The sequence below is a fragment of the Anopheles coustani genome, chromosome 3, assembly GCF_943734705.1.
Source record: "Anopheles coustani chromosome 3, idAnoCousDA_361_x.2, whole genome shotgun sequence".
Classification (NCBI taxonomy): domain Eukaryota; kingdom Metazoa; phylum Arthropoda; class Insecta; order Diptera; family Culicidae; genus Anopheles; species Anopheles coustani.
Genome location: NC_071288.1, coordinates 27407524 through 27424560, shown reverse-complemented (window position 1 = coordinate 27424560; position 17037 = coordinate 27407524). Strand labels below are relative to the sequence as shown.

Below are 17037 nucleotides of genomic sequence, written 5' to 3'. Positions count from 1 at the left end.
AAACAAAACCCCGCGATCGGTATCCTTAAATTAGTGGTAGAAATTAAACGCAAAAAAAAAACAACGTTATAAATAAATTAGAAAAAAAAAACGAACAACATACCTGCGTCAGCCATTGCAAACGATTTACGACTCCCCCGCTAGTAAATATTATCATACCACACAGTTAGTAGCGTAGTAGAAAGCGAAATTAAACCAGCCTCCAACCAGGGGAGAGAAAAAAAAAACAAACAAAACACTAAGGTAAAGAATCAGCATGTAGGCTATTTTGCGATTGAAATTAGTTAATATTCTTATTATGATTATCAACGTACTTATCGCATCATTCTCATTGTTATCATTATGATTATTCGGATCGACGATTTGTAATTTATATACTAGTAGGCGAAACCACAGGCCACACCCATCCCCCATAATAGCGGAATACCGTTGAAATGAATTTAAATCAAATAGCAAATAGCAATGAAGCGGGCAGCGGTTGTAAATAAGGGTTAGGGGTCTACATAACGATGCATACACATTCAGTATGGCTCCAAACGGATATTGGTGGAAGCCACATTGCGGAGAAACAAAACAAAAACAAATCGCGCGAAAAAAGCAACACTGAATCGAGCATGCGAAAAGCACAAGCAGGATGGAGGCAAAACAAAAAAAACAGCATACAGGAATAATCAAACGCTGAAAAAAAAGGAGAAGATAACCATACAAACCGTGCAGCATACGAATTCCACTTGAGCTGCACAATGTGCAATTGAAGCTGCGCGTAAGTGAATTTGAATATATTTTTTTAAACACGTAAGTATAATGTTCTGAACACCTTCCAAAACGGGGAAGATAAAAGCTTAACAACCCCCTCTTATACTCAAAATATCATGCATCAAGATAAGCAATAAAAGCAAACAACAAGAACAACAAACACTCACAGACATATACTCGAGCAAGGTATGACGGGCCGGCGGAAGACATTGCCACAGTAACAAACACTAGCGAAGCAATTCCAACATCCAGGTGAAGACGGAAGTGAATCGAATTAATCTTACGCTAATCGAAAAAAAAACTCGAATTTCTAAACGGAACAACGCCTACAGTTGTGTATGGTCTTGTAAGCTGTGAGAACGTGGTGTCCAGGACATTCGGAATGATCATGTTTCAAGGATCTGGAGGTCCATACAAGTTTGAACGAGTCAGCTTTCGCTGGTGGGCAACCGGGGACATCCTTTCGAAGGTCCCGCTCTTTAAGGAATGAAGTAATCGAAAATCGAATACATTAAAATTGCCAAATCGATGTTTGTCCATCCCCAAACGGGAAACAGACGAGAGAAGGGCTGCGACTGCTAAATATTCTGACAACGAGAGTGAGAAAAAGGGTTTAACAGATGGAAAGAAATTAAGAAACACATTTGGCTGATACAAATAATGCGGTTCGAATTGAATCTTATCGAAGAACGTCCGACGGTCGCCTATTCGCTTTTGAGCACGATTGCGATCAATCACACCGCAAAACAAAGCGTAGCACAACAAGGCACGAAAGTGAACGGGATAATTTTATATCCTGAGTGGCCATGCAGACAAGCGCGTGTTAAAAAATAAATGCAGCACCGTGTTTAGCAGAAAATCTCGATAAGCTCGGGGACTAAAACTGATCGGTCAGTATTTCTTTTTTCTCTTCTGAGCCGATGCATAGATCACACTCACACAGAATATGGATCCGCCGAAACCCACGGTAGCACCAGTCAGGTTTGGATCGCAGACGGACGGATACCAATCAATGTTCTCGAAGCTTGAGGCACGTGACAGCAAAGGGTGTTATCACTGTGTCCACTACAATCGTATCACTTGCAGTCCACACTCGTCCAATCTCCCTCGAATATGTACATAAAACAATCAAAATTGAACGTTATGAGGATATTAATAATTAAATACGCAGCATAGCGAAACGGTTTAGAAAAACGGGAGTCTGATGATGGACGAATTGAAATTGATAAACAATATTAATGATGCGCAGTTCTCTCGAGCGAGAGCCTAAGAGGTAAGGCACGGGCGAAGAACAAACAGAGAGCCATACACATACACATAAACAGGAGGTAGCAAATGTAAGCAAAGGCAGGTGTGGCAGACAGGTGAGCAAAGTGGCCGAATCCAGTGATTTTATAGAAATACAAATAACAATTTTAATAACGACCAAACTTAGTTATACTAAATATATATACATGAATATATATATATATATATATACATATACATATATATAAATATTTTATTGATTGCTAAGCAAAATTATAGAGGGAAAATCAAACGAGGAAAACCAGTAAAAAATCTAAACAAACGATGTCGACGATGGGCGCGTAACGTCGCAAGTGAGCGTAGGCGAATAGTAAATAATAGACAAAAAAGAAATCGAGAAGCTACAGAGGGACGAAATGAAAGCAAGCATAAAATTAAAAGGGAAGAAAACAATGCATAACATAAACCATTAATTGACTACTAAAACACCAACAAGTGCTATTAGTAATAGAAATCGAATATTATCATATGTTATTGAAGTAATGGAAACAAGAGACGATGGATATAAGATAACTAATTAAAAACAAAGCCACACATACACGAACAAACAAAAAAGTTTATATAAGTATAAAACTGACAAAAAAAAAACACAAACGCGAACTCTATTGAAGCGCAGAAGACAAGATGAAGCGAGTGAGTAAAGCGAAAAGGGGAAAGAGACGCAAATACTAGGGCGAACATATTGCTGATACACTGCTAGAGTAATCTTGGCAAAAGGCAAAAGTAATAATTATAAAACGATAAATAAACAGAGCCAAGACAAACGATCATTAAAATATCCAAATTCGTACCATTATATGTACATACATTCATTCAGTTATTACAAATTTTGGGTACTATTTTACTTATAAGTTCAGTGAAAAATAGTTACTGCCTTACATTACTATATATATATAAATATATTGAATATACATATATACATAAAACATAATAAAACGAATAAGCAAGAGCTGTCGGGGTTAGGGAAGAGCTGCAGCGAAATGACAAAGTAAACAACTATACAAAAACCGAATCGTCTGCAAATGCTGTCGTGTGTCAGATAAGTCCGACGCAAACTACAAACAAAACACCATACATTGAAACACACATCAACCGACATAACATACACGCACATACACACACACACATACAATTCTGCAGAAAGAAAATATCTTACAAATACCAAAAAATCAAACGATTGGAATATTTCTTCACGAAAGTGCGAACATTGGATCTCAACAGGACCTATCATTATTGTTTCTCTTGACGCAAGCACACTAATCAAAACCCATTCAACACAGCACGGCCTACTCCAACGAATAGTGGGTAGTCGTTTGTAAATAATGCCTGTATACAATAAATCCAACCAAACGAAGCATATTTATGCGGAACTGTATTAAAGTGTGGAAATCCATAGCGAAAGCATAACGATAACAAAGAGCGACACAGACAAACATATACAAACAGGAAAAAACAAGCATGCAGCATAGGAAAGATGAAAAAGGAAGAAGAAAACAACACAAATCTACCAGAAAGAACCAATCAACCATCCGATCCTATAAACAAAGCATAAAAATCGAGCTCGCTTTTGATTGATGGGCTGGACGCAGCAATGATAGCTTTTAATTGAATCGAAACATTTGGCACACTACATTATATTTGTATTGGTTCAACGAACAAAAAAGGTTGTTGAAAGTATGTTTGTTTTTATTTCCCAGATTAGAAGCTGACTTTCAGTTTTAAAGCGTGCAAAGCAGTTCGTAGAATTTTTAGTTTAAAGATTTTTTTTCTTTTTTTCATTCCGGATTTTTGTAGAAACTAGTATTGTGATTTTTCCCATCTTTTCCCTAACTTTTTGTTTATTTAATGCAATGCTTACAAACGGACTCCATCATAAAAGTAATTTTAACAGCATCCATACAACAACAAACAGGCTCAGACGCAACGCTCAAAAGTACTCAAACATACACACACACATACACACCTACACACACACAGACAAACACACATGCACACACGTACTTAACACTTACACATTCTTCAGCAAAGGTTACGCGTTTACATCGGTAAAAGTGGTCTTAGGAATGCTCTAACTCTAATAGATATAAGTTCTAATTCAATACTACCTAAACATGAAACACCAATCTCTCTAGGGTATGAAAGGAAGTTTTGTTTTTTTTTTTTCATACAAACGGGGACAAGTAAAACCAATTAAAAAACAAAACAAAACAAAATCTAATCTAATTAAAAGTGAAAAACTGCCCACGTGTGCGTCCTGGCCAATGACGCAACGGATGTGTAGAGTGAATGTCAGCTGCCGCTGCAGCATCAGCAGCCGTTGCACATGAGGTCGCAGAAGCAAGTTTTTAGCTTAAGAATTGAAACTAGGAAAAACCATAATCGAATCGAGGACAAGGCCACAGTTAGCATTCACTCGGGGCCGTACCGGCCCACGTTTAGCAATAGGGGGCTGCTGGTTAAGCTAGTCAGAACAGGAAAGCAAGTAAATTAAAAATAAAACAAAACTGCAAAAGTAAACCAACAAAATGGATTAGGCAAAGGGATTCGTGCGTAGCGACAGAACGATAGCCCTTTTACACGTAAGGTTTAGCTTGTTTACGTTCGTACATCGAATTTCCAAGTGGACGTTTCGGATTTGGTTTCTTCTTTCCCGCTACTTTCTTCACCTACGATACATTATTAAACACATCAAACGTAACATGCCCGGCAACTATCACGAAAAAAGGGAAACAAATAAAGGGAAAACTCACACATGCATACATACATAGGAAGGCTACAAAGAGAAAAGAAAATGTAACATCAAACCTTAAACCAAAACCTTATGCTTGTACAGAAACCGAAAGCAAAACAATTCCAGTCCAGCCATCGATATCAGCAGAAGCTAAGAATTAAAGAAATCCCCTCACAGACACATACACGCATAAAAGCACAACTACAAAACACACATCAATTCACGCTCATACGTATAAGTACTTTAAAGAAACCGGAACAACAGAAGCGTTTAGCGATAAATAACAAAACAAACGAGATAGAAATAAAACCGAACAAACCTAGATAGTGGATAAACAACAACAGGAAGGAAGATGTTACACGAGCGCCATCGTGCTCAAACTGAAAGCAAAGAGAAAGAGAAGGAGAGGTAAAGAACCAGTAAACTTTTCGCTTTTTTTTACAACCAACTCTCACGCATTCACCACGCACAAGAACTAAACATTAACGAGAAGATCCAACAACCATGGAAGAAATCAAAAATCTAGCCCAAAGCCAGACAGAATCACAGGCAAGTGTGGAGTTGTGCGGTGGAAAGCAATGCACCGGAGTGTCCGTGTATTGAAAGATCTGAGATCTGCACACTTACAGCATGCTAAGTAGCTTGGGACCCAGTATCAGGTAGTGCATCAAGAGATGAAGTGAAAAGAGAAAGAAAGTGAGGGAGAGAGAGAAATGGCGAAAGTGAGGAAAATTGGACACTCTTCGTCGTCCGTTCGCTTTCGTTTGGAAAAAAGGAACACTCACATCCAACCGTACACCGTTCTAGCTACCATTCATATGCGTTGATCGGCTTTCTGCTGTGGGTGTATGTGTGCTGAACGGTCCAGGACAGTCTTCAGGAGCCTCCCGGGCTCGATAAGTTACAGGAAAAAAACAGCTCACGAAGCAACATTCGATCAAGGCTGCCGGCATGGCAACCAGGCCTACTAGGAACCAACAACAGGGAGTGTACATTAACGCGTGCGTGCGTATGTGTGGCTGTGTAGATGCGTGTGTGCACGTGCATTGTAAGTTGGACCAGCTGACAGGAGGGAACAATGGAACAACTACCGAAAGCACTTTCTCTTACACCGGAAAGCTAACGATCGTTGCCATTTGATCCTTGCATGGCGCCCAAACTGTTGGCAAATCGCAAATAAACAATGCAAACCAAATCGAAACACCAATTGATGAAACACATTGACTTACTTAAACTATTTCAGAAACGACTCAAGAGAGCTAGGGAGAGGGATAGTGGCGTTCGGCAATCGCGGGCGTAGGGAAAAATGCATCGCAATTCCGGTTTTTACCTAACGAACTGTGCTTCCAGTGAGTGGCGGTTGCGGATGCGGTCGGGTTCGCTTGCTTGCGCTGTTTCCATTTTCCAAAAACATGAAAAAAAAAATCCAAAACCAAAACCTTTACTGCCTTTTTCGCACGATCGTTTTCCACGTTCCACCGGGCGACGGTGGTGCTTCCTCCAGAAGTCGTCCGCTTTTTCCCGGGAGCTTATTTTGCGGCTTCCACGTGTTGTTTGGCCCGCGCACGCGGGGAAAGCGATCCGCCAAAGAGATCGAAACAAAACCACACTCACACGTAACAAACACACACGATGTAGGGAGAGGAAGGCTGTCTGCCATGCATTAAATTAGCGCGAGCGTTTGTAGTTAAAACTATTCACTCAATTAAGTAGAGCAAAATTAAAATAAAAACGCGTTGTCCGTATCGTTAAAATATCAAAACCAACTCCGAATGAACCCATTGCGACTTAACGGGAGGGGGCAAAGGTAGAGTTTATAAAATAAAATCTAAAGCGAAAGAAAACAAAAACTGAGACATCGTGTACACTTAATACAGGAATCAGAAGCACTAAGACGACCGCGGTGAGGGAATAAGGCCAAAGGACTCCAAAACCGGGGAGAGGAGAAAGCCTACGGCAGACGAATAATAAGAAATCCCCTGAGCAATCGAGGATTGTTGTAAATTAGCGATGAATAAAAACACGGGGGGACGCAGGCGGCTTCTGCAATTCAGTGGCCCTATTTTTCCCGCTCCGGAAAGCACGATCCTTTAAGATGAACTATCTTCTAAAGCCAAAAAACACCAAGAAACACGTTTAACGCTGTCCGTTTTCCGTTGCGCCCATAGACACGTTTATCCTACTGTTTATTATTAAGTAAGAGTCTGCAGGGGTTAAGAGAAAAATAAGCAAGAAAAAAACCGTTACACCTACGCCTCGCGGGGCCAATAATGATTGATGAAGCGCGATAAATCCGACGACGGTTGTTTGTTTTGTTCGCTGCGTTCCATGAATCCTGCCAGAAGTGCGTGAAACAGTTCGCTCGAGCAAGCGGATCGTTCGATCCGAGCACTTGCTTGTTTTCGCTTCCGACTGGATGCGGGCAAGCCACAGACTGCGAGACACAATAAACGTAGCTCACTGTTCAGTTTGCGGGTAGCGCGTCATTGTCGCGGCCATTTTTAGGGAGTCTCGCAAGTGAAAGCGAATAGCGACGAGCGGTCCGACATCGAAGACCAAATCGCAGCACAAACGTCACGAGCTGAGCAGTAGCATGGTTAGCAGGAGACATAGCTTGATGGGACCAGGTCCAATATGGCGGTGGAGAAGGTTGCAGTTGAGCTTAAAGCTTAGAGTTTGCAAAGCAGATTTTCGCCAAGAAAAACCCGAATGAAAATAACGAGAACGCGAAATAGTCGGGCGCGATCTTCCGGTTGACGATCGTTGTCGTTCCTTCCGATCATAATCGCGTCAGCCGTAGTCCACGTGGAGTACGACAGGTATAGACAGCAAATAGCAATAGAGTACGGCGGAAGGGAGGTAGAGTTGCTGGATTCAACGTGTTTTAGTGAGGCAATAAGTGAGCCATCTACGATGAGCAGCGACCGAGGCTCACCTTCTAGGCTGCACCATAAGGCACATGCAAGCGACCGCACGTACGAATACAACCTTACATACACACATATACACACAATTACACAACCAAGCATGCACGCATACACACCCTCGCAAGTACACTCGCCAACATCACATCCTTAGTAACATCCAGCCGCCACTTCCAGGGACAGTGAGCGTTGTTAAAGTCAAGCAACTGGAGTACTTAAACGACAAACTGTGTCTGTGACTTTCCCGGACAGTATCATTAAACAGACAGGCCATGCGCTGTCCATTTCTGAATAGAAGTCTCCAATTCACAATGCAGAAAGCTGTCAGCAGCAGCCGTCACTCCTATCATAGCCACCTTTGAGGCTACGAAAGTTTCCATCTTTGACGATCCCCTGTCAGCACCACTGAGTAGAAGGTGGGAAGGTGTGGGATCTCAATTAAACATGCTCAAATCTGTCCTTGTGCATGCACAGCAACTCCTACCTGTAAACACACGTGCATACACACACACACGCACATACATTCCCTCCACACATGCACACACACACTCACACAAACACACAGAAAAACACATTTATTCTGCATTCGTTCAGTTGCGGACTTCCAAGAAACCGATCAAACTACATACGTATGGCCATCGTATTTGAATGAATCACTGCCAAAATCACTGAACGGACGGAATATTTGAAGCATGTGTTCACACCACTCCAACACTTCTGGGCTATTGTCTGATATTTCTATCGAGTAATTAAACAAGTAAAAACCAAAAGCGTTAAAGTAAAACAAACAAACGAAGAAGAAAAGGAACTAACAAACAAAGAAACGAACAAACAAACAAAAGTAAAACATAATAAAAAAAAAACGAACAAGTATAGAGCAAACGCTATCGCGATTGATTTACATTAGGAACATACTCACGACACCAATATAAAAGAAAGGAGTTTTACGATTTAAACAAAAAAAAAAGTAAAAGTAGAGAACAAGGAAAACAAGCGAGGTTATTATATGAAAAAAAAAGATCATAATATTGAAATAATTCTAAAAGAACAATTCATATATCCACTAAAACAAAAAAAAAACTTCAATAAAGAAAATTTTAATTCAATCCTTGTTACGAAAAAAAGCAGTGCAATGATGTCAAGATATCAAAAGACGTTTTTAATTTTGAAATCATATTATTGAAATATAACATTATGTAAATTTTAACAAAGATACAAAACATTTATAATATAATTTACAAAATAAAAAAAATCTGTAAAAAGAGTGTTTTTATTTCACTAACGAAAAGAATTGCGAAAACGAAAAATGTGACTGTAGGAACATTTGAAATTGTGCAATTAAGCTTGTGTCCCTAGAAATATAAACGATTATGAAAAAAATGTGATTGATCTGTTTGAATTTCATCCTTCATATGCAATGGAATACCTGTTTGTTGGGTGTTTTTTTATGATCGGATCGGTTTGTTGGGTCGTTATTTGCATGTTCGTTTTTCATACGCGTGATATCTCTTGTATGGATTAAGAAACTAAGACGTTTCAGCGCCCTCTAGGTGTCATATGTGTAAACTGCTAATTCTCAAAAAAACAAAACCGATAATCAAAAAGGAGCATGAAATTCTTGTCGTTTGAAACGTATATTACGAAATTAAATAATACAGTAAATGCCTATATTTTAATTTCCTTCATTCCCCACTGTACCAACATAAAAACTCCTAGTCATCTATTTGACATCTAGATGGCGCTATACATATTTTTAAATTAGACGTTTCAATTGACGCACCGAAATGTGCGTCTGTTTTAAAAGGATCAAACCACCGTTTTCCTCAGATTTCTTTCCTTAGGTGCACAACAGAAACAATACGAGGCTTTAGTGTGAGACAGGTTGGTTAGTTTATTGTGTATAGTTATTGTTCACTTTCAATATCTAATGCGGTAATTCGTTTGAAAGCATAAAATCATATCCCATTGAACCGCCACCACTATGTTGTACCATTTTTGTCGGGTTTGCCTGATCTACGCTTGAGAAGCATAATGGAGAGGAGTTGCAATTCTACGTTGGCAGAAACACTACCGGAAAGGGTTGCTTGCGCAGCTAAATGACGAATAAAAGAAATAAAACACACTGCTAATTCTCAAGCGTTGAGTGATTCGCAATGTCCTTTCACGTGTTTCTTGCGTGGTTATATTTTTGTTTAAGCTTAACTTTGAGAATTTCATTCGATTATCACAGGTATTGCATCTAGTCAGCTGAGCAACACTCGCGTGCGCTCGCCCTTATCTAGACCAGTTGTGATTTTTGTTTTCGATTTTCTTCTTCCGTTTATTGCATCCTGTGTTTGCTCGATTCGATCCCATGATTGGTTAAAATTAAAATATTAGTTTCTACGCCCACTGACAATCGTAACGCTTCGTTCGTTTGTTTATGTATCGCCTAACCAATCGCATCGAAATGCCATCACTTTCGCGCAGAAAGAACAACTCGTACTCTGGCATGAAACTGAGGCATGTAGCGATTGCGCCGGAAAGCCCAATCTCCGTGCACACCTTGGACCGCCGACGGTATAAAAGCCTTAATAATAAAATTCCCCTACACTACTCCTATCCGTACGCATCGCAAGCTCTCGGAAGCACACTCTGGCTGGGTTAATGATACAGTTTTAGTCTGACTTATCTTCGGGTAAAGGATATCGTATTCGAAAGTGAAGCGTCTCCCATCACACGGCAGTGTCGCTAGGAGTAGTTTCTCGCGTCCATCGTCCGTCAATACACGGTGTTACATTATCGATAGTGGTAGTGCCGGCAGCAGTGTTAGCGTTTAGTGAAGGTTTCTGTTACTCGAAGAGCATTGGACGGCGGCTTGGCACATGAGATATTCAACGTTTGTTTTTTTTTGCCGGTGGCGGCCTACACCTCGGCGCCTACCAGTTGTCGCGCCGTTCGCGGCTAACCGTCGTGCGGCTCTGCTTGATGTAGGTCGTTCTGGTGTCCTCCAGCGTGCCCCCGGATCCGTACATCGATCCGTTGTTCTGCGTGGAAGGAAGAAGTTTCAATCAAATCCAACGGTACTGAATTAAGCTCTCCCCCTACTTACGGCATCCGGGTCCTGGTTCCGCAGATCCATATCCTCCGGGATGATCCACCGCTCGGTGAACTCGCTGGCCGAACGTGCCAAGCTCGGATGGCTGAGCGAACGCTGCAGCGAGCGCTGGTCGTAGCGTTCCTCCTCGTCGTCATTGTCATCGTCGAAGTAGGCCTTGTTGTGCGCCACAATGTAGGAGCTGCCACCTTCCGATGGGCCACCGCTACCGCCGGGGCCTCCGCTCATCCGCCCAAAGTCGACGATCACCTCCGACATGGAGCGCATGTCGATGTTGTTCGAGTTGTAGGACGAGCGGGAGGTCCGGCGCGACCGGGAACCGCTGGCCAGCGAACCGGCCGGACCGTATCCGCCCTGCGACGTGGCGGCCACCAGCTGCGGTTCCTGCGTGATCGTGCGCACCGACGAATCGCCGTCGCTGTCGTACTCGTAGAGCGTCGGAAGGGAGCTGCGGCGGGAGCGCGTGTCCCAGGTCTCTCGCTTCTTGCTACGCTTCGACTGGCGCAGCTCCACGTCCTCCAGTGGCGGCGCCAGGATGCGGATGATGACGTCCCACGAGCGTGGCTCGAACAGGTTCTCGTACCGTGCGTCCGAACGGATGCGCTCGAAGTCCTCGCGGACCGTTGCCTCCGAGAGCATCGTACTGTAAGGGGGAAGAAATTTAGAGAATGGTTGATTAGACCGACAAGTTGACTCGAATCATACGCCTTTATCATCCCAGGAATCAAAGTAACCATTTGATTATTCGAGTGTTTTTGATCTGTTAACAAAATAGAGCCTCTTATGGAAATTTGACGATTGAGCAATATTTGTAGGTAAAAATCGTTCTTACAGGTATGGGATCGTTTACACTTTTCGTTACGCTGTATAGTTCTTGCTGTATAGGTAAACTATTGAACTTACAATATGACAGATTCTTTTACAACTTCACTAATGGTAAGCTTGGATCCATTTGAACCAATTGCTTGATTTTCCATCCGTAAATACTTCCAGCAGTTATTTTTGGGAAGAATGTTATTTGCGAATCACCGGAAATAGTGTGGTTTCCAATCGTGGTTTTGCGCTAAGTTTAGTTAATAATAAACAAATGGATTATGATGACTTAATGAATATGATGATGACAATGACTTAAATAGATAACGCATCCCGTTGTTGGTATAGTTAGTTCATTTGATGAGCCCAACCAGTACGTACCGTAACGTCGACTCGGTCGTGATGATCTCCTTCCACTTGATCTTGTCGTCGTAGCTGAGCTGGCGCTGGAGCGGGTAGCGGTGCAGGTCGGTGTGCAGGGCGGCGGTCGAGATCGAGGTGTCGGGCATCTCGACGTCGTGCAGCACCCGGATCAGCACGTCCCAGTTCGACACGGAGCGGTCCTCGGGCGGCAGCTCGACCGGCTTCATGTTGCCCACCAGCTCGGGGCTGCGCAGCTCGTCGGCGGCGTACGCGCTCGGCAGGTAGGTGGAGGACGGCACGGGCATGCTGGCGGCCAGCGGCTGCTCGACGCTGCGCACCGAGGGCGCCCCGGACGCGCTGGACACGTCGGAGAAGTCCTCCCACTGGCGCTGCCGCTGCGCTTCGGTCGCGTAGTTCCGGATGGTGACGTCCCAGGTGGGGTCGGCGGGCGGCGGCGGCACCGGGCGGGCCTTGTACTCCGTCACCAGGCGCTTGTGGCGCTCGACGTCCTCGATCGTGGTGCGCTCGGTCACGGTCGTGAGGAACAGGTCATCTACAACGTGAGACACGAGTTCAGGCTTTTTGTAGGCGCTCACGATCGGCGGCTCGGGCAGCTGCTGCACCGCGTCCTCGGCGCGGTTAGTGGTGGTGAGGCTAGTGACGTTGGTGCCGGTCAGTTGGTACAGGTGCGACGCGTCGACGAGCTCGGTCAGCGAGTGCGTGTCGTGGCGTGCCGGCCCGTCCGGGGCCTCCGACCAGCGTCGGTTGCTCATGGTCGTCACCTGCAGGCGTTGAGGTCGGGTCCGGTGCGAAACAGGGCAGATTAGTACGCGGTGCAGAAATGAGCAACCGAATTGCATGAGAGAACGGGGTCAGGGGGAAGGAGGGATAGTAGGAAACCCTAGGTTATGGGGTCCTCGTTGGCTTGCTCAGCCATGTTCAATGCTTTCAACGAGGACAACCAATAGGATTCCGTCAAGGGCAGATCTCGGTATCGGTTTCATGCTAACCACAACTGTGTAGGTAGTGTAAAGTGGGGCTGGATAAGGCATTTTGACCAACAATTTAAATACCCACTAGTTGGTCATATCGAACAAAAACCTTGTAACTTTCATCTATTAATTTAAGGTCAGTTGAGCAATTTAACACTAGAATACATTGCTTTCTAATCGTGCAATAATGCTTTTTAGCGGCCATTTTGACCGCTCTTTTTAAGACGCTGTTATTTCTCTACTTTTGAAGATTTGTCTAATCCATAACCGGTTACTTTTTAGAAAAAGTGGGAGAGGTTCATCAAAAAACCAAAAAAACGTCAAAAGATAGTCAACAAAATATACTTAAAAAGAGTCCAAAAACAATATAGAAGTAATCAACTTGGTTCTCGGAACACAGTTCAGAATCAGCTCTTCCTGCTCTTACATTGAGATTTCGTAAAGTGTAACGATAACATGAATTGAAATTATAAAACATACTTTTACTCGACTATATCCAGTTCATTCACGAGCTAGCCATAGAATCAAGACTGACTCTGCTGAAAAAAAACCCCAACCCACAACAATCAGGGAACTCACATTAAACAGTTCGACCATGTTCTATATCGTGACCTTGGCGTAAATCATGTGGAAATGATTGCCATATATGATTTACCCTGTAAAGTCACTTTTCAATATCCTTTGCACTTTACAACATGGGAAAGAGTCTCTCTAATTTAAATATTTTTTCAGATAGCCCGTGACTTTCATAATGTTTTTTGCCTTTGCCCCACCTTACTCTACCCACCGAATTTACTTCATCCCGATAGAGTGTGTCCTTGAGCGCTGCTCAAGTGATAGGAGAGGATCCCTCGGCGAGGACAGTAAGAAGGAGGTGGTGAGGAGAGGGAAAGGCTAAGAGAGAAGAGATATTAACCGTCATGTTATAGGCCGGCTCCGCCGGTGGCATCGGCGGTGGGCTCGGTGGGTAGTCGTGGTGATGCGCGGGTGCCGTGTGCAGTTCGGGAATGTAAGTAAACTGGGAGTGGCCACCGTCGGCGGCGGACGCCGGGTACGACTCGGTGGTCATCACGCTGTCCCGGTCCTCCTGCGTCTCCAGGATCGTCGACAGGTTGTTCCGGTCGATGCCGGTGTGGCTGACGAGCGTGCTGCTGTTGCTCTCGGTGTCGGACGCGGACGAGCCGCCCGTCGAGAGGCCGCCGGAGTGGATCGAGGGGGGCGGCGGGGAGCGCTTCACGCGCACCTGGATGTCGAACTTGGGCGAGGGGGGCGCGAGGGCCAGCCCGGCGCCGGCCAGGTGCAGCTCGTGCGTCTGCCCGTACGCCTGCATGTGCTCGGCCGAGGCCAGGCTGAGCCCGTCGTGCACGTAGGCGCCGTTCTCGTAGGCGCTGGCGCTGCTGCCCCGCGAGCTCACCGGAAGCGAGCCCGTCTCCACCTCCTCGTTCTCCGACTGCGACTCGCTCGGGTAGTCGGACGGTATGAGGGCGCCCTCGCTGCCGGACGAACTCTGGATCGGTGGCATCGCGACGACCGGCCGGGCCACCTTGAAGCCCGACACGCTTCCTGTGTTCCGTTTGGTAGTAGAGTGTGCGTGTTGGGTGAAGGTGGGCGTGATGGTGGGTGGACGTTAGACGGATTCGACCGGTTCACGGCGGGGCCCGAAGAGAACGATGAAACGGATGGCGTGATTAGTTATAGAGAGCAGGTTATAGTTACTTTTCCGACTCAAGTCGGAGTGAGCAAAAGAGTGCATTTGAGAAAATTGTTCGAGTGCTTGGTTGAAATCAAACACACACACACAAACGTTGAGCTTGAACACACAAGAGTCTGCTATATGGGAACAAACAGCCCACCCTCGTTAGAAAATGCGGATAGAATGTCCGCTTCCCGATCGGCGATCGGAGCGAACCCCTCCAGTTACCTATGCTGCCACTCTCCAGGGCCGTAATCTCGGAACCGCTTCCAACGTGGACGACACGCCGGACAATCGGAATCGGTCGGCGGCGCAGGCAGTAGTAGGACACGCCGAGACCAAGCAGCAGCAACGTCAGGAACATGATGGCGCAGATGATGAACAGGATCTGGATGCCCTTGAGCGGAGGTTCGATCACCGCTGGTCCGTTAATACTGCAAAGGGAAACCCGTTTGTATGAGTCGTCAAGCAGAGCGATCCTTAACGCATATCCACAAACTCACATTGGCGCAGGAAGACCGGCAGGGATCGGGGCTACCGGGGGCGGATAGCGGCACACGATCGTGATGATCTCATCGCCGTCCATCTCCAGGCCCGGATGAAACCGGACTACAATGTTGTTGGTAAAGACACGCTGGGGTCCCTGAGTAGAATAAGCGGATGTGCGTCAGAAAACGGAAACTGGTGGAAAACCAATCGACCAACGCTCCCCTCACCTGCTTCGTGCCGCATCCTTTCAGCGGCAGATCGATCCGGTAGCTCAGGTCACCCTTGCCGCTCGTCTGGCACGCACTGTTGCGGTCGTAGTCGGCGTACGCCTTGCCGAAGAACGGCTCGTTGAACTTCATCTCCACCTGCATGTAGCCGGCGGCGCAGTTCAGGGAGGCTCTCGTTCGATTGAGGAAGATAATGTTGCTCAGGTCGTCCAGCTTCGTAACCTATTGGTGATACGTACATCCTGATGGTCAGCGTCCGCCGAGTACTTGCCTAAAGGGGATCCTCTTGCACTTACCTTCCCATCTAGGGTGGCTTCCTCCGGAAGACCTTCGCCCTGGTACTCGATGCTGTTCGCGTGCGAGGCATAGTTCGATTGAGCTTGGGTGAAGCGAGCCGGCCACACTACCACCACGGCGCAGGCAAATAATATCAACGTTCGCGTGGAACTCATCTGTGAGGGAAACAAAGTAACAAACAGGGATACAAGTTTTACTATTTACGATCTTGGTCTCTCAAGTATTTTTGTATTTTTATTACACAGTTCCTACAGCTTGCGTCACATTAACCACCAAGGCATGCATTCAAGAATGTATAATGTATATCTAATACACCTGTATGTTTGTCCTTGTGTTCAAATATGTTTAAAATTCAACTGCAAACATTCAACTAAACCAGTCCTATTTGCAATTCTGTATGTTTATTACGAGAAATTTTATCCCTCTCAATTTTCATTTCAGAACATTCTCTTTTCTTCGTACTTCCCAAAAATTCGATGGTAATCTGTTCTGTACTTGAGATATGAATCTATATATTTTTTCATTTTTTATTAGCTTATGTTTTAACAGCATTGTTTTATGCACCCTATATCTTATAACGGCTGTATGATGTTTTTTAAAGATAAATTTGTTTCATATTCATTTAGTTTGTTAGTCAATGAAATGTTAGTTTTATAAATTGATGTTTACTACTACTAGGTTTTTTTATGCCAGAACTTCATTAGGGTCCCCAGAAAAACTCCTGCTTACTGCTTCTTTAAGCTGTTTTCGATCATGAATCAGCTCATACAAACTTTACAATGTCGTTCGCACTTGAAACATGGTCAACCTACGCGGTTGTGGACAAAGAAACAAGTTTCCGTCCCCAATCGGCCAATAATTTGCATTTACATATCCAGGATAGTTTAAAGAGACGTTTCTATGGTTAAGGATTTCACTTCAAATACTTTACGCACGAAACCAGTCTACATCTACATCTGATTTACTACAAATTACTGAGTAATAGATTCTGGAAACAATATTTGTCGGCTCAAGATAACATCCAATGTTTTGAATCATTACTAATTGGTTCCATCGTTTCCGAGTTTTAGAATTATTTTCTGCGTGTTTGCCACATGAATCATTTAACAAATGAATAAAAAATTGAAAAAAAAACAATGTCATCGAACAACTGGCATCTACAAGACAAACACCTTCCAAGGTTGTTTCGTGCTATTTTGCGATTACATCCATCGAGCCATGTTTTGTCCCCTCGGACATTTAATCCTTTCCACATCAAAGTCACCTTTCGGCCAGATTGGAGCGATCGGCCACACTCCAGCGCAGCCAACTACAGCGCAACGTCAGTCCAAAGGCTTTATTAAATAA

The 17037-nt window shown here is 44.3% G+C and overlaps 1 protein-coding gene across 1 annotated transcript; it reads right to left on the bottom strand.

The window, feature by feature from the left end:
• Nucleotides 1–9635: 9635 nt before the first annotated feature.
• On the bottom strand, nucleotides 9636–15845 carry LOC131259111 (uncharacterized). The gene is made up of 8 exons (XM_058260535.1): nucleotides 15690–15845; nucleotides 15394–15615; nucleotides 15181–15320; nucleotides 14906–15111; nucleotides 13901–14547; nucleotides 12011–12774; nucleotides 10811–11459; nucleotides 9636–10745 (listed from the first exon to the last, which is right to left on the bottom strand). Exons 1-8 carry the CDS (start codon nucleotides 15843–15845, stop codon nucleotides 10638–10640), a joined length of 2892 nt encoding a protein of 963 aa, XP_058116518.1. The 3' UTR covers nucleotides 9636–10637.
• Between the last annotated feature and the right edge of the window lie 1192 nt (nucleotides 15846–17037).